General features: G+C 53.4%; 1 protein-coding gene across 1 annotated transcript; it reads left to right on the top strand.

The window, feature by feature from the left end:
* Positions 1-3,144: 3,144 nt before the first annotated feature.
* On the top strand, positions 3,145-17,083 carry EPX (eosinophil peroxidase; the record flags this gene model as incomplete). The annotated part of the gene is given in 13 exon segments (XM_082679777.1): positions 3,145-3,229; positions 3,337-3,430; positions 3,688-3,863; positions 4,008-4,125; positions 4,216-4,345; positions 5,207-5,413; positions 10,537-10,855; positions 12,350-12,510; positions 12,866-13,048; positions 13,052-13,121; positions 13,535-13,705; positions 16,078-16,315; positions 16,882-17,083. Coding segments are annotated over 13 exon segments (2,145 nt in total). The 5' UTR covers positions 3,145-3,153.
* Between the last annotated feature and the right edge of the window lie 871 nt (positions 17,084-17,954).

Raw genomic sequence — 17,954 nt, 5'->3', positions numbered from 1 at the left:
TTTATATTGTAGTATTTTATTTTTATTTCATTACTGGGATGATTATGTCCAAATTTAATAAGTGAGAATTTCCACACATTTCCTTTCTAGCCATTATTATTGCTTTTTTTCATTTAATGAGTGTTACTGAAAATAATTTTGTGGTGGAGAGGAGGAGGTATCAAAAACGAATCTGCTCCCATATCAGATACTCCAGGTCGCCACTGGGCAACACTTAGCCCCGAGGAAAATCTCTCCAGTGAGGTCCCAGTGGGCATTATGAAAAGCCCATGGGGGCTTCTGAGGGACCTGTGGCCCTTGCCCACACTCCTCTCCTGTTGTCTCTGTGTGGTTGACCCTGACCCCAGAAAAAAAGCAGATGACACAGCTGACCACTGTGAGACCTGGCGAGGGCCACGCATGTCCAGGCCTGCCCCCCAGGGAAGGTCAAAGCGGGAGAGGGGGCGGATCCCCAAACTGGAGACCCCCAGGAGGGCTTCTCCCTCCATCACTGTCGCTCCGCTCAGTTTCCAGTGGCCTGGCTTGGGCAGCCGGCACGCCCACTCCGACGGGAGGGTGCTCGGAGACCAGGATATGAACAACCCTGACTTTGGAGGCCTCCCTTCCTTTCTTCCTGCCCTCTTTCTTCCCAGGCACCGGGGCCTGGATGCTCTGCAAAGCTCTTGCACTCACTGCCCCCCACCCTTCCACCTCATGGTAGCTGCTGGAGTAGGCTCAGCAAAGGAAGCAGCAATAGGGCAGGATAACAAGGCTTGTCAGACAAACACCGTCCAGCACCTGCTGCATGCCTGGCCCTGGTAGCGTTTCACCTCTATTCCATAACAGCTCTGCAAGGTAAACAGAGAAAGGCCTTCTGTTAGACAGTGAGGAGGCAGGCTCTGAAGCTGAGCAGCTGAGCCAGGTGAATGACGGTGCTGGGATCTGGACCCAGGCCAGGTCTCTCTCACCTCTCTGTACTGCTCTCAACAAGCTCCTGGGTGCTAAGTGCTGTGGCTCCCAGAGGGAGCTTCCTGCAGCATCAGCAGAAGCCTGGGAGCAGACAAGAGGGTCAAGGTGGTTGCAGAAGAGGGGCAGGGTCCCTTGCCTGGACACCGCCTGCCTGTCCAGCCCTGCAGCCCCGGGAACCCGCCTTCCATAGACTGGTTGTGCAGGGATTCTTGGCGGCTCCTTCCTATCTGCTTCCCTCCATCACCACCTGGAGCGGTCAGCACGCCAAAACCCCCCAGAGATGGGCCAACATGGCAGGGATGGGCCTAGAGCCCGGGTTCTATCTCAAGCTTGTCCCAGGGACCATGGCAGCCCGCAGCTGCGGCAAAACCCGTGCACGCCTCGCTACTGCTGAAGAATGAGAGTCCTCTCGGGGTGAGAGCAGAGCTCAGTCTGAGTCCTCTCCGGGGGGGACCCTGGAAGGAGAGCGACCTCGGTTCCATACACCCTGCCCCAGCTTCCAATCTCCCGGGCGCATCTGGGATCCTGAGGGCAGGGGAGGCGAGCACATTTGGGGAGCACTCCACATCTTTTGCAATCTCTCTCCTTCCTGAGGGTCACTGTCCCACTCTCACAGGCCTGGAAGCTGAGGTCCGGGGAGCGGTGCGGTCTACCCCGGTCACATGGCGGGTCAGCAGCAAGGAACTCGGTGGGCGTGCTGCAACTGCACGGTGACGGTCCGTCCTGACCCTGTGCAGGAGAGGGGCCCCCGCTGAAGACAAGGAGATAAGATCAGCTGGCCCAGGCCCTCAGCTGGGGTTTGTGAAAGGGGTTGCTGAAGGGGCTGTTTCGAGAGCAACCGGCGGGCCGGTGCTGTTGCTGTGGGAAGAGGCTGCGGAGGGCCCGGCGGCTGCGTTAGGCGGGGCGGGGCTCGGAGGGCAGGAGGCGGGGACACCCAGCAGGCACAGCGACTGCTCCGAGGAAGGGATGGACACGTCCACCCGAAGGAGGGGCGAGCGCAGGCAGGCTGCAGGGTGCAGCGAGGGTGACTCTGGGGCTGAGCGCTGTCCAGGCAGACTAGGATGGGGTCGGAGCAAAGGATGAGCTTGGCTCATCCAGTGGCAGAAACCAGGAGGAAAGGCCAAGGGGTGTGAAGGCCAAGGGGTGTGAAGGCCTGGGCCCGCTCCCTGGAGGGAGCGCCGACTGGGGGCGTTCTACCCTTCAGATGCAGAAATGGAGGCCCAGCCAAGGTGGTGCAGGCCGAGCGGGGTCCAAACCCAGGTGGGTCGGAGCCCACCGCCTCCCCTAAGGAAGCCACTGCTGACCAACCCCATAGAAAGTCAGAATTTACACCGAGCAGGTGGTGCAAACCTGCTACTGACGCGCACTGAAGAAGCGCGCAGAGAAGCGCTAAGCCCCAGGCAGGTCCTCAGCTTGCACGGAAGCCTGCTGCCATCACTCCGCGGGGTGCTTCCCGGTGACTTCGCACTGTGTCCCCCAGGTGGCGCATGAGGCAACACCTTAATTTTCACTGCTAGGCCCTGCTTCCGCCATCACCTCACCTTCCCCTGCATCTTGGAGAGAGCTGGAGCAAGGGGGAGGGACCGAATCATTGACCCCACATCATTCATCCCCTCAATCAACTTACTGAGCACCTACCGAATACTAGGCCTTGTGCTGGGGGCTGGGGGGATAGGACAGTAAGACAGACCCGGCTTCTGCCCTGTTGGAGGAGGAGAGGGGCCTTTCCTATTATTTAGCCCAAGTCCCATTTTAGGAATGTGGAGACTGAGGCTCAGAGAGGGGAAGTGACTTGCCCGAGACCATACACATAGTTAGGGGCAGGACCAGGCGCAGCGCTCTTCTGAGGCACACCCAGCAAATATTCACTGAGCGACGGCTGTGTTCTAGGCACTGCTCTGGGCCCTGGGAGAAATATATCAGTGAACTCGATAACAAAGAGGTGGGGGATGGAGTGAGCAGATGAAAGAACATCTCCATGTTGGTGAGGGGTAAAGTGGGGTGTTTCAGTGTCACAAATGCCCCCCAAACGAGAGGGAAGTCCCAGAGCTCCACCTCAAGAGGCTGGGCTTCTGAGGCCCAGAGCTCCCCTCCCTCCCCCAGGACAGGCTATAAAAGTCCCTTCCCAGCTACTTCCACGGAAGAGCAGGAGGAGGTGAGAGGTGTGCTCGCTTACCCCCCTGTGGCTGGGGTCTCGCTGCAGAGATGAAGTTGCTCCTGGCCCTGGTTGGGCTCCTAGACACCCTCACCCTGGCCTGGCTCTCTGAGGGCACCACCCCAGGTAATAGCCCCTTGGACAGCCAGGGAGGAGGGCAATGGAGGGGGAAGCACTTGGGTCTGAGGGACCTGTGGCTGCCCTGGACCATAAGCCTCCTTCCCTCTGAACAGCCTCCCCTAGGGTAGTGGAGACCTCAGTCCTCCAGAGCTGCATAACAGAGGCCAAGTTGCTAGTGGATACTGCCTACAATCAGACTGAGAGGAGGTGGGCCCGGGCCTGGGTCTGGGGACTGCATGGGCCTGGAAGGGTTGATGATGGGGGATGGATGGACTCCAGCCAAGGTCATCTCACCCATCACCTGCCCCTGGGCACCTTGGGACAGTGCCATGTCGGTAGAGAGTCTCTCTTCTATCCATCCTTCTGTCTGTTTACACCGTGCTGACTGTCCACTGCCCAGGCTAGGGCTCTGCTGGGTGTGTCTGCTTCCTCTCTCCAGCCCTCCCTTCTCCTCTTCTGGGCAGCATCAAGCAGCGGCTTCACAGTGGCTTGGCCAGCCCCATGGACCTCCTGTCCTACTTCAAACAACAAGCAGCGGCCACCAGGAGAGTCGTTCAGGCTGCCGATTATATGCATGTGGCCTTGGGACTGCTGGAAGAGAAGTTACAACTCCAGGGGCCCGGATCCTTCAATGTCACTGGTACTGCGGAGTGGAAGGAAGCCAGGAGGGGGTTGCAGGGTGCACGCCTCGGGGTGTTGGGAGGGGAGAGGGGAAGGGGATGGGAGGTACAGAACAGACCAGCTCTAGGAGAAGCTAGAACCCTGCCCACTGTCCCACCCGCAGATGTGCTAACGAAATCCCAAATGCAGCTGCTGTCCCAGGCCAGTGGCTGTGCACCCCGGGATGAAGCCGAGAAGTGCAGTAACAAGTACCGAACCATCACTGGGAGATGCAACAACAAGTGGGTGCTGGGGCAGCACCTCACCTGGTGGGGCCCAGTTCCCTCCTCTCCTCCCCAACCCTGCTAACCCCAGCCCACCCACCACTGCAGGAGGAGACCACAGCTGGGGGCCTCCAACCAGCCCCTGGCGCGCTGGCTGCCAGCCGAGTATGAGGACGGGCTGTCGCTCCCCTTCGGCTGGACCCCCGACAAGAAGCGCAATGGCTTCCTCCTCCCCCTTGTGAGTCAGGGCTGAGGGGCTGGAGGACGTTCCATCTCTTCTAAACGTGGGGAGTAAAAGCACAGCCCGGAGTCGGACAGGGCTCGAACCAGGCTGTCCCACAGGCTGGCTGATGACTCTGGGCAGGGACTCCAGCTGAATAGGTTTCCTCAGCTGTAAAACGGCCGTAAAACCCACTTAATATTGCTGTTGTGACTATTAAATAAAGTCCTTGATATAAACACCCATGTAGGATGTGATATATTAATGCTAGCCATTACAATATTGTTTTTTTCTGAAAGAATTCATGTCAAAGTACCTTGCTAAATATAAGAAGCAATACATCTTAATGTAGTTCTATCTATTGACCTAAACTATTTCACATTTAACAATTTATCAATCTTCTATTCATATGCCAAAATAACAATCTGTCATCTACCCATCTATCAACATCTATTTATCAATTTTTCTTCCGTTGATCTTTCCATCTATCCAATTCTCTATTTATTATCCATCGCCTAGCAACCAATCCTTGCATCTGTCAATCAGTTCTACCATCTAATTATCCATTAGTCTATAAATTGATCTATCAGTTTCATCTATTTATCTCTCTGGAGAAGCTGGTGGGGTCTGAGCCAGCCAACCTGGCCCGTCCCCTTCCTGGAATTACTCCTGGAGTCCTCAGGAGCTGGGCTGGAGAGCATCCTTGTAGGAATGACAGCCACATAGGAAGTGGGACAAAGCAGGAGAGGGGAGGGGAGGGCAGGGGAGGAGGAGGGACTGTGTTAACTCCAGCAGGGGCAACCTGCCACCCCCTGAGTCCTGGGTTGGCTCTGACACCTTGCAGAGTCAGCGCCCCACGCTGATCTATCTCCCCACCAGGTCCGAGCCGTCTCCAACCAGATCGTGCGCTTCCCCAGCGAGAGGCTAACCACCGACCGGGGCCGGTCCCTCATGTTCATGCAGTGGGGCCAGTTCATTGACCACGACTTGGACTTCGTCCCTGAGTCCCCAGCCAGAGTGGCCTTCACTGTGGGCGTCGACTGTGAGAGGACCTGTGACCAGCTGCCCCCCTGCTTCCCCATCAAGGTACTCAACCCCTCAACCCTGACTCCCAGGCTCCTGATGTGGCCTCCACCTCTGGCAGAGAGCTGGGGCTGGGCATCTGGTACCTAGTGCACCTGCCTTAAGGAGCTGCCTGTGACTCTGGAGTATCAGACAGAGACAAGATGCAGTCTGGCACAGACGCCTGGTTCTGTGTGTGTTTGGGGCGGGGGCGGGGGGCAACCTGCCAGGAAGTCCCGGTGCTGGCCTCACAGAAGGGGAAGAAGTTGAGACTAGCCTTGACCCCTGGGTCCCTTTCCAACAGGGACCCCTTTAGGGTCTCTTAGCTCTTGCCCTTCTCTCCCTCCTGGGGTGGTCTGAGGGCCCTGCAGTTCTCACCATTTCCTGGGATCGGGCTGTGAGCACGGTGCTATCCTTCAGCTGAGAGGCAAGGATGGTGAGGGACACTAGGGAAGAAAAGACGGGCTCCAGGGAGCACAGCCTCCTCTGGGGACAGAGGGGACCCTCTGTGTGCGCGCGCGCACACACACACACACACACACATTCACTCGCCCCTACTGGGTAGGGCAATGTTCTCGCGACATGACATGTGAGGGCCCCTGGCTGGCTCCTTCCTCAAGCCCCTCTGGGGAACTGTCCCTCATCTTCCTATTATACCTTTAGCTCTTGACTTTTTTTTATTTATTTAATTTTTAACATCTTTATTGGCGTATAATTGCTTTACAATGGTGTGTTAGCTTCTGCTGTATAACAAAGTGAATCAGCTATACGCATACATATATCCCCATATCTCCTCCCTCTTGCGTCTCCCTCCCACCCTCCCTATCCCACCCCTCTAGGCAGTCACAAAGCACCGAGCTGATCTCCCTGTGCTATGCAGCTGCTTCCCACTAGCTATCTATTTTACATTTGGTAGTGTATATATATCCATGCCACTCTGTCATTTCATCCCAGCTTATCCTTCCCCCTCCCTGTGTCCTCAAGTTCATTCTCTACATCTGCTTCTTTATTCCTGCCCTGCTGTTAGGTTCCTCAGAGCTTTTTTTTTTTTTTAGATTCCATATATATGTGTTAGCATACGGTATTTGTTTTTCTCTTTCTGACTTACTTCACTCTGTATGACAGACTCTAAGTCCATCCACCTCACTACAAATAACTCAATTTCGTTTCCTTTTATGGCTGAGTAATATTCCATTGTATATATGTGTCACATCTTCTTTATCCATTCATCTGTTGATGGACACTTGGGTTGCTTCCATGTCCAGGCTATTGTAAATAGAGCTGCAATGAACATTGTGGTACATGACTCCTTTTGAATTATGGTTTTCTCAGGGTATATGCCCCGTAGTGGGATTGCTGGGTTATATGGTAGTACTGTTTTTAGTTTTTAAGGAACCTCCATACCGTTCTCCATAGTGGCTGTATCAATTTACATTCCCACCAACAGTGCAAGAGGGCTCCCTTTTCTCCACATCCTCTCCAGCATTTATTGTTTCTAGATTTTTTTTGATGATGGCCATTTTGACTATTTCCTTACCCATATTAGGGAAGTTTTCAACTATAATCTCTTCAAATACTTTCTCAGTCCCTTTTTTTTCCTCTTCTTCTTCTGGGACCCCCATAATTCGAATGTTGGCGTGTTTAATGTTGTCCCAGAGGTCTCTGAGATTATCCTCAGTTCTTTTCATTCTTTTTTCTTTATTCTGCTCTGTGGTAGTTATTTCCACTATCTTATCTTCCAGGTCACTTATCCGTTCTTCTCCCTCAGTTATTCTGCTATTGATCCCTTCTAGAGAATTTTTAATTTCATTTATCGTGTTGTTCATCATTGTTTGGTTGCGCTTTAGTTCTTCTAGGTCCTTGTTAAACGTTTCTTGTATTTTCTCCATTCTATTTCCAAGATTTTGCATCATCTTTACTATCATTACTCTGAATTCTTTTTCAGGTAGACTGCCTATTTCCTCTTCATTTGTTAGGTCTGGTGGGTTTTACCTTGCTCCTTCATGTGCTGTGTGTTTTTCTGTCTTCTCATTTTGCTTAACTTACAGTGTTTGTGGCCTTCTTTTTTCAGGCTGTGGGTTCGTAGTTCCCGTTGTTTATGGTGTCTGTCCCCAGTGGCTAAGGTTGGTTCAGTGGGTTGTGTAGGCTTCCTGGTGGAGGGGACTAGTGCCTGTGTTCTGGTAGATGAGGCTGGATCTTGTCTTTCTGGTGGGCAGGACCACATCCAGTGGTGTGTTTTGGAGTGTCTGTGACCTTATTAAGATTTTAGGCAGCCTCTCTGCTAATGGGTGTGGTTGTGTTCCTGTCTTGCTAGTTGTTTGGCATAGGGTGTCCAGCACTGTAGCTTGCCTGTCGTTGAGTGGAGCTGGGTCTTAGCGTTGAGATGAGATCTCTGGGAGAGTTTTCGCCGTTTGATATTACATGGAGCTGGGAGGTCTCTGGTGGACCAGTGTCCTGAACTCGGCTCTCCCAGCTCAGAGACACAGGCCTGACACCCGGCCAGAGCACCAAGACCCTGTCAGCCACACGGCTCAGAGCTAAAGGGAGAAAAAAAGAAAGAAAGAAAAAGAAAGAAAGAAAGAGAGAGAAAGAAAATAAAGTTATTAAAATAAAAAATTTATTAAAAATTAAAAAGATTCTTAAGCAATAGAAAAAAAGAAAGAAATAAGAGAACAACAAACCAAAAAAACAAATCCACCAATGATAACAAGCACTTAAAACTATAGTAAAAACAACAACAGGGCTTCCCTGGTGCTGCAGTGGTTGAGAGTCCGCCTGCCGATGCAGGGGACATGGGTTCGTGCCCCGGTCCGCGAAGATCCCACATGCCGTGGAGCGGCTGGGCCCGTGAGCCATGGCCACTGAGCCTGCGCATCCGGAGCCTGTGCTCCGCAATGGGAGAGGCCACAGCAGTGAGAGGCCCGCGTACCACAAAACAACAACAGCAACAACAAAAACAGAACCCTAGGACAAATGGTAAAAGCAAAGCTATACAGACAAACTCACACAAAGAAGCATGCACATACACACTCACAAATAGAGAAAAAGGAAAAAAATATATATAAAAAAATGGAAGAGAGCAAGTAAATCAATAAACAAATCTACCAATGATAATAAACTCTAAATACTAAAGTAAGATAAACATAAAACCAGAAATAAATTAGATGCAAATAGCAAACCCCAAGTCTACAGTTGCTCCCAAAGCCCACCTCCTCAATTTGGGATAATTTGTTGTCTATTCAGGTGTTCCACAGATGCCGGGTACATCAAGTTGATTGTGGAGATTTAATCCGCTGCTCCCGAGGCTGCTGGGAGAGATTTCCCTTTCTCTTCTTTGGTCGAACAGCTCCCGAGGTTCAGGTTTGGATTTGGCCCCACCTCCGCGTGTACGTCGCCTGAGGGCATCTGTTCCCGCTCAGACAGGACGGGGTTAAAGGAGCCGCTGATTCGGGGGCTCTGGCTCACTCAGGACAGGGGGAGGGAGGGGCACGAAGTGCGGGGCGAGCCTGCGGCGGCAGAGGCCAGTGTGACGTTGCACCAGCCTGAGGCGCGCTGCCCGTTCTCCCGGGGAAGTTGTCCCTGGATCCCGGGACCCTGGCAGTGGCGGGCTGCACAGGCTCCCAGGAGAGTAGGTGTGGATAGTGACCTGTGCTGCACACAGGCTGCTTGGTGGCGGCAGCAGCAGCCTTAGCATCTCATGCCCGTTTCTGAGGTCCTCGCCGATAGCCACGGCTCGCGCCCGTCTCTGGAGCTCCTTTAAGCAGCGCTCTTAATCCCCTCTCCTCGCGCACCAGGAAACCGAGGCAAGAAACAGTCTCTTGCCTCTTCGGCAGGTCCAGACTTTTTCCTGGACTCCCTCCCGGCTAGCCGTGGTGCACTAGCCCCCTGCAGGCTGTGTTCTCGCCGCCAACCCCAGTCCTCTCCCGGCGCTCCGACCGAAGCCCGAGCCTCCGCTCCCAGCCCCGCCCGCCCCGGCGGGTGAACCGACAAGTCTCTCGGGCTGGTGAGTGCTGGTCGGCACTGATCCTCTGTGCGGGAATCTCTCCGCTTTGCCCCCCGCACCCCTGTTGCTGCGCTCTCCTCCGTGGCTCCGAAGCTTCCCCCCTCCGCCACCCGCAGTCTCCGCCCTCAAAGGGGCTTCCTAGTGTGTGGAAACCTTTCCTCCTTCACGGCTCCCTCCCACTGGTGCGGGCCCCATCCCTATTCTTTTGTCTGTTTTTTCTTTTTTCTTTTGCCCTACCCAGGTACGTGGGGGAGTTTCTTGCCTTTTGGGAGGTCTGAGGTCTTCTGCTAGCGTTCAGTAGGTGTTCTATAGGAGTTGTTCCACGCGTAGATGTATTTCTGATGTATTTGTGGGAAGGTGATCTCCATGTCTTACTCCTCCACCATCTTGAAGGTCTCCCTAGCTCTTGACTTTTAAGCCAAGCATAGCAAATGCCACCTCAATTTAGAGTTACATTACTCGATGTGCAGGTCTGTTTTCACGGAATTGCCAGCTTCCTGCAACCTGTCCTGGGTTTCCTCGACCTTCACCGTCTCCGAGGCACCCGGCACAGAAAGGGGCTTAGGAAATGTCTGTTGAATTGAATGGAATGAAAGGAGCACAAGCCTCATGTCAGGAGAACTAGGTTCTAATCCCTCCTCTCCCGCTAACGAGTTGTCACTTCCCCTCTCTGAGCCTCAGTTTCCCCACCTATAAAATGAGGATCTAAGGCCTCGTCCTTTTTTTTTTTTTTTTTGCGGTACCCGGGCCTCTCACTGCTGTGGCCTCTCCCGTTGTGGAGAACAGGCTCCGGACGCGCAGGCTCAGCGGCCATGGCTCACGGGCCCAGCCGCTCCGCGGCATGTGGGATCCTCCCGGACCGGGGCACGAACCCGTGTCCCCTGCATCGGCAGGCAGACTCTCAACCACTGCGCCACCAGGGAAGCCCCAGGCCTCGTCCATTTCTAACCTTTCATGCCTCTATGACACAACGTGCTAAGGGTGCTCGGATGACCTGGTGAGCAGCGTGAGTCTGGATGAGTCAAGGAGGGCTTCCTGGAAAAAGGGAGTTTTGAGCAAGGTTTTGAAGCAGGTGGGGGATGACCAGGAGGAGTGAGCTTGCTCGGGAGGGGCCCCAGTGTCACTGGCTCCTCTTCCACCTCAGATCCCGCCCGATGACCCCCGCATCATATACCAGCGTGACTGCATCCCCTTCTTCCGCTCGGCACCCTCGTGCCCCCAAAACAAGAACGAAGTCCGCAACCAGATCAACGCGCTCACCTCCTTCCTGGACGCCAGCATGGTGTACGGCAGCGAGGACCCCTTGGCCATGAGGCTGCGCAACCTGACCAACCAGCTGGGGCTGCTGGCCGTCAACACCCTCTTCCATGACAACGGCCGGGCCCTGCTGCCCTTTGACAACCTGCACGAAGACCCGTGCCTGCTCACCAACCGCACCGCGAACATCCCCTGCTTCCTGGCAGGTCAGACTGGGGGGACGGAAGGACGAAACAGCCAGTCCCTGGGCTCCGGGTTGGGAAAGCCTCGTGGGACTCGATGGGGGTGCATGGCTTCAGACCTCAATATTAGGCACACAGATCTGTGCATAGTCATCCCAGAATCAGTAAGTTGGAAGGAGTCCCTTTGTGAACCCGGTGTGTGGCCGGAGATCGCCACTTGACTCTCTTCGGTGATAAGGGGCTCACCCCCTCTGCTGTTCATCTGGTGCGGTGCTGACTGCAGACAGCCCCTCCCCCCCCCATTTTGATCCAATGCCCATCTGTTGCTCTTCATCATGCTTCTAGAACCTCGGAGAAAAAGCTCTATCTTTCACACAGTAATAGCCTCTTTAATAACCTGAAAGCAGCTTTCACTTTCGCCTACCTTTTTTTTCTCCTCTGGGCTAAATTCCCTTAGAATCTTCAGTTTCCCCCCTGCTCTTGCTAGACACTGTCACCTGGTCCCTTCTTCTGGAGGCATAATCTGAACTCTCCTGGGGGTCTTTGCCCCTGCCCCCCTTGCTGGTTATCATAATGATGGTCATCGCTTCTGGTTACTTACTATATTTAAATGTGCCGTCTCTAATCCTTACAGCAGCCCTGAAAGGAGAGCACTATGAGCACCCTCGTTTTGCAGATGAGACACTCATCAGGGAAGATAACTAACGTGCTCCAGAGCAGAGTGTCAGATGGCAGAGTCCACAGTGAGGACTCAAGTCAGTGTAGTGGCCAGGTCTGGGCTCTTTCCACTCTGCTCCACCACCTCCTTTGCAGGGAGTCAGCTCCAGCCCCTTTGCTAAGGATCGTATGTTTCTTTGCTCCTGGCAAGAGCGGCATGCGCCTTCACCAGAGGTTTACTTAAGAGTAGATTGAATAAGACCACATTACAAGGGCTTAGTTCAAAGCCAGCAAATGACTGTGTGTAAGGCCAACCTTCAGGAACGTACTTTCCTTCCCGGCCTCTAGGAGAAGGTCTGGCTACGGGAACAGGCTCTGCCCAACCTTCCTTCTTTCTCCTTCCATGGGGCTCCCTGGGGAGAGCAGCATGACACCAAGCCCAAGCTGGGGAGAGGTCCAGCCCCCGGGAGAGAACGTGCAGAAGGATACAACCCACAGGGCAGGTTCCTAGAGTCACCCAGGACCCTCCACCAGCTGTGGATCTGGTAATCCTGCAGAGCAGAATCATTAGGCAAAAGGGTTCCTGCCCAAGACCAGCAGCTGCCCTGTGCCACCTCGCGCAAACTCATTCCCGTAACTTAGGGACCCGAGACTCCACTGTCCTCCCACTCCTGGCCCATTGTGTTTGTCAGTGGAGCCTCACAGCACAGCTGAGGAGATGGAGGTCCAGTGAGGGCCAGGAATTTGGCCCAGGTCACAAAATCCCACCACCTCTTTCTAGTCCCCGGAGCTCTGTCTGCCTTAGCAGAAAGACATTGCTCTGGGAAGGACTATGGTGACTCTGAACTTGGGGTTTTCAAGGTGACAGCCGGTCAACTGAAACCCCGAAACTGGCAGCCATGCACACCCTCTTTATGCGAGAGCACAACCGGCTGGCAACTGAGCTGAGAAACCTGAATCCTCGGTGGACCAGTGACAAGCTGTACCAGGAGGCTCGGAAGATCGTGGGGGCCATGGTCCAGGTAGGGGGCCCTGGGTCTCAGCATCCCTTAGAAGGCAATCTGGCGTGAGAAGCCATCCTGGGGGATGTGCCTCAAGTCAGCTAGGTCTGGGTGATTGAGAGTGTTCCTGAGATCTGACCTGTATCCCCAATACTGCCGCTAGCTCTCTCTGTGGCCCCGTTCATGTCACCCAGCCTCTCTGGGCCTCAGTATCTCCATCAGACAATGGGAGATTAACATCGCCACATTTGACATACTGCCAATAAAGAATCAATATGTCTGAGCAGCGCTTCGAAAAGCAAAAGGTCTGTCCAAAGGCAGGGGAGTGGGGTGGGTGGCCACTAAGGTAACGTTCCTCCTCCATCTTTTCTTCCAGATCATCACCTACCGGGACTTTCTGCCCTTGGTTCTGGGCAAGGCCAGGGCCAGGAAAACCCTGGGGTCCTACCAGGGGTACTACCGCAATGTAGACCCCCGCGTGGCCAACGTCTTCACGCTGGCCTTCCGCTTCGGCCACACCATGATCCAGCCCTTCATGTTCCGCCTGGACAGCCAGTACTAGGCCTCAGCACCCGACTCGCGGGTCCCACTCAGCTCCACCTTCTTCGCCAGCTGGCGAATCGTGCACGAAGGTGACCAGGTTTTCCAGAGGCAGACAGGGCGAGGGGGTGGGGCCCAGCTTAGTGTCGGAGGCCAGGCTACTGCTAAGCATCTCCCCAAGTGAGTGAAAACAAGGCAGGCGCCACCAAGACCCTCAGTCACGGGCCTCCCGTCCCCTCCGGGATTAGAGGATTTCTAAAAGGGGAGGAGACTGGTGGTTGTGGTCCTGAAAGGAGCTTGCCTTCTCGGAGAAGTGGGGGTGATTGCTTTTCTTGCCGGCTCCAGCTCCCTTCACGTCCACCCAGGCCACCGTTTCTGGATACAAACATTATAGAATGTAAGTGACTGGCTTGTCCAGCTCTGAGCTAGCTTGGCATCACGTGATGACCCTCGGGGCTTCCAAAAGGCTGGTCTAATCTGTGTTGCTCATATTCCCCGCCACCAGGTGGCATCGACCCCATCCTCCGAGGCCTCATGGCCACCCCTGCCAAGCTGAACTGTCAAAATTCCATGTTAGTGGATGAGCTCCGAGACCGGCTGTTTCAGCAAGTGAGAAGGATCGGGCTGGACCTGGCAGCTCTCAACACGCAACGCAGCCGGGACCATGGCCTCCCAGGTGAGGGGGCTGCCCGCCCCTTCCCAGGCTTCCCCAGAGCAGGGTTGCTGGTGATGGTTGGTTGGGGGGAGGGTTCAGAGAAGACCCTTGGCGCCTCCTTTCTGACTGGGACTGTCTACAGGATGCGCTGAGGCTGATGCCACAAAGCATCCCTGAGGCCTCCTTGTTGCTGTTCTGCCACATCTTCTCCATCCTCCATAGGGTCTCTAGCTTTAGGGTCACAACAGGACCAGGACTTGGACGCAGGAGCTGAACAAAGGAGATCAGGACTTTCCACGTAGAGAAAAACAGTGGCTTTAAAAAGCAGGGAAGGGCTTCCCTGGTGGCGCAGTGGTTGAGAGTCCGCCTGCCGATGCAGGGGACACGGGTTCGTGCCCTGGTCCGGGAAGATCCCACGTGCCGCGGAGCGGCTGGGGCCGTGAGCCATGGCCGCTGAGCCTGTGCGTCGGAGCCTGTGCTCCGCAACGGGAGAGGCCACAGGAGTGAGAGGCCCGCGTACCGCAAAAAAAAAAAAAGACAGGGAAGAGCTGCTCCATGCCCCACCACCCTGGCAAGATCCAGGGAGGCAGTTCCAGGGATATAGAAACTGGCTCTTGGCTCTAATTGGGCAAAGAGCCTGAGAGGCAGGGAACAGGTGGAGTAAAAGTAAGCCTGCCTTGGTTGTTTGGTGAGGCCACAGAAAGACTTCATCTCAGGAAATAAGAAAAATTAGGCACTTTGCTAGGATCTTTAATGGATATTAACTCTTTTAGTCCTCCCAATGACCTTGAAAAGCAGCTGTGACAGACATTTTTATAAATGAGAAAATAAACTCAGAGACATCTAGTAATTGGCCCAAGCCCACATAACTAGGAAGTAGTAAAATTCGAATCAGTTTCAAAATTTTTCCTTCCATCCCCCTGTTCAATCCACGATGTTAGGGGAAGGCTTTGGCCACAGCCTCACTCATCTCTCCCTCTCCCCATCTCCTACTTCCCTGTCTAAACACAACCCGAAGCCCCATCTGCCTCTGCTAATTTTTGGCCGTGAATAATAAAGGGTGGGCAGTTTCTACTGCACCTAACACAGCCCCTGGCTAGCACACAGCAGGCGCTCAAGAACCTGAGTTTCTTTCCTTCCCTACGCTTGGGTGCTCCTGACAGCTAGTGTTGTGGGCGCCCCCTGCTGGAGGTCTGATATTGCTAGCTGCCCAAGCTGCCACACGGTGAGTTTCTGTACCCTCTAAACTGTCCCACAAATAGTGTACTGATCGCAGCTCTTGCAGTCTCCTCCAATCCCTTCCCAAATTTGGAACTGGAAGGCCTGGTCTGAACTCCACTTAATGGTGGGGTGACCTTGGAAAAGTCACAGTTGCTCAAGCTCAGCAAATATCCATTGATAACACTGGGATTACAAAGTACCTCACAAAAATGTGAGGATCCTGAGAGATAGCCGCACAGCAGTGCTCGGTAATGGTGAAACCTTATGTGGTTTTCCTTTGTTCAGCTTAGGGGCTGGGGTTTGGGAGTTGTAGTTCAATGGACAACGTTGGGCTGGTGTTTCTTTGAGTCACGGCAAAGCTATCTTCCTCCTATCTTAATGGTCCCCATCATATCATGTGACTTGTCATGGTGTGGGATCCTGATGGCTGAGAAATCAGTATGGTCTTTGTTAGTTTCTGAGTAGGTGAAAAAAAAATTTTAATTTTAGTTAAAATTTTTAATTTTAAATTATATTGAGATATAATTAACATATCACAAAATTTACCAATGTAAAGCATATAATTCAATGATTTTAGTATATTTAGAGTTGTGCATCATATCTAATATCAGAACATTTCATTACTCACAAAAGAAACCTAGTAATAATAGTCACTCCCCACCCCCACTCCAGCCCCTGACCATTACCAATCTTCTATCTCTACATATTTGCCTATTCTAGACCTTTCATATAAATGGAATCATATAGCATGTGGTCCTCTTCTGAGTAGATAAATTTTATCCATGTTCTTCATTTCTTGGTTCATTCACTCATTTATTCATTCGGGCATTCTACAAATCTGAGAGTCTTTCCTGTTCTAGATAATGTCTTACTTGTGCCTGATTAATGCCACGATAGTATCATTGTGATTGTGAGTGTTGGGTTACGACAGCTTCTTACATTAGGACACACTCCTCAGCGTGTGCGCAAAGCATGGTTGTCTGCTCGCACTGCAAATTAAGAGGGCAGTGGTTTGGTCTTTGGAAGGTTCAAGGCCTCTTCTGCCAGCAGGGATTTTCTTCTGCCCAATATTGCCTGACCACAGAGCTCCCCCAGGAGAAATCGCGGCGAGCAGAAGCTAATGGGAATCCGCAGGGGTAAGACCGAACTGCTCCTGTCCTCTCTCCCTACAGGGTACAATGCTTGGAGGCGCTTCTGCCGGCTCTCCCAGCCCCGGAATCTGGCACAGCTCAGCCAGGTTCTGAAAAACCAGGGTTTGGCAAGGAAGTTCCTGGATCTCTACGGAACACCTGACAACATTGACATCTGGATCGGGGCCATCGCAGAGCCTCTTTTGCCAGGGGCCCGAGTGGGGCCTCTCCTGGCTTGTCTTTTTGAGAACCAGTTCAGAAGAGCCCGAAGTGGAGACAGGTAAGTGCCCCTACCCTAAAGGGACCAGCCCCAGAGGCAGGGCAGAAAAGCACTAGAATTTCAAGACTCAGCAATGAGAGAAAGTACTCTTTTTAGCTTCATCTCTTCCAAGTACGCAGGATCTGAGACCAGGAGCTCCTCCCTGGAGAGCTTGGTAAGAGGCAGAGAGAGCACTTGCCTGAGTTGGAGGCACCTTTAACTCAGGAGAGAGACTTCTCAGCCTCACTGTTCCAGGCTTAAGGATCCCAGAAAACATGGGCACAAAAGCTAAATCTGGTTTCCCTCCAATAAGCTTGTGGTTTAAGACTTGACTTCTTATTTGGATTTGGCATTTACTTGGGTTCAAATCCAGTCCTGGCTACTTAAATTACTGTGCAATTAATACTGGGCAATTTACTAGACTGCTGAACTTGTTTCTTCCTTTATAAAATGGGGATCATACCTATTTTGCAGGGATTTTGGAGAATTGAATGAAATAATGTATGTAAAGTACCTCACACACAGCAGGTGCTCATTCCTGTTCATCCCTGCCAAACTTCACCCACATCTCTCCGCTGTCTTGGTAGGTTCTGGTGGCAGAAACGGGGTGTTTTCACCAAGAGACAGCGCAGGGCCCTGAGCCACATTTCCTTGTCTCGAATTGTGTGTGACAACACTGGTATCACCACCGTTCCGAGGGACATCTTCAGGGCCAACACCGACCCCCGGGGCTTTGTGCCCTGCACCCGCATCCCCAGCCTGAACCTGTCAGCCTGGAGAGGCAGATGAGGCTTCTGCAGGTAAGGGGGACCTCCTCCAACAGCCCTGGGCTGGGTCAGGCCCTCACATCCTTCCCTGGACAGGACAGCTGAGTCCTCTCAGGCCCCTAAGCAGAAACAACAGAACTTGTCTCTAGCAACAGATCACGCTTGCACAGTGGCTTCCCAGTGTGCTAGCCTCTGGGTTGATAGTTAACCCCAGGGCCCAGGACTTTGCGGGGCAATTAGGAAGTATCCAAGTAGCCTCAGCTTGGTCATCAACACCCTAAGAACAGCTCAATCTCTGGACATCCAGCAAGCTCCTCACTTGGCCACTTGTGCTGCTTCCGCAGGAGTCCATCCCAAGCCTCCGACCTTGGAGACAAGGAAACCTGGGGGAGACCACAAGGCTACCTCCTCCCCTGGAGCAACCGCTTCTTGCTGATGCTTTTGCTGGCTATAGCTCAGAGCTGGTTCTCTGGCTGGGAGTGACGGCCAGGGTTCCCAGCAGCAATGAACCCTCCTGCCATGCAAGCCTCTTATGTAATAGGTCACATGTCAGCTCCAGGTGCAAGGGCTCGTGAGCCAAGCAAGGGGGTCCTGAGGCCCAGGCAAGAGGAGTCATCTTCATCTCCAGCCACTTTCATCTATTTCCCACCCTGTCCCTGACCCCTGCCTATGACTGGGAGGCCACAGAGTCCCCGCCTCCAGCCACCCCACGGTCTTTCTCTGGAGCCTGCAGGCTGCACAGCACCCTCTGCTTCTACCAATAAAGCACCCCTGAGGGCAGAAGCTGGTTTCTGCATTGGGCTCGGGGGGGGCAGGGGCTGGACCTCAGTCCCATGCTTTGCTCCAGATGTTTAAGAGGAGTGCTGCTAAGACACAGCTGGCATTAACCTTAA

Source organism: Grampus griseus (assembly GCF_964374135.1).
Source record: "Grampus griseus genome assembly, chromosome: 20".
In the NCBI taxonomy this organism is placed as follows: Eukaryota; Metazoa; Chordata; class Mammalia; order Artiodactyla; family Delphinidae; genus Grampus; species Grampus griseus.
The sequence above is the reverse complement of the archived record's forward strand: the minus strand, read 5'-3'. Positions and strand labels throughout refer to the sequence as shown.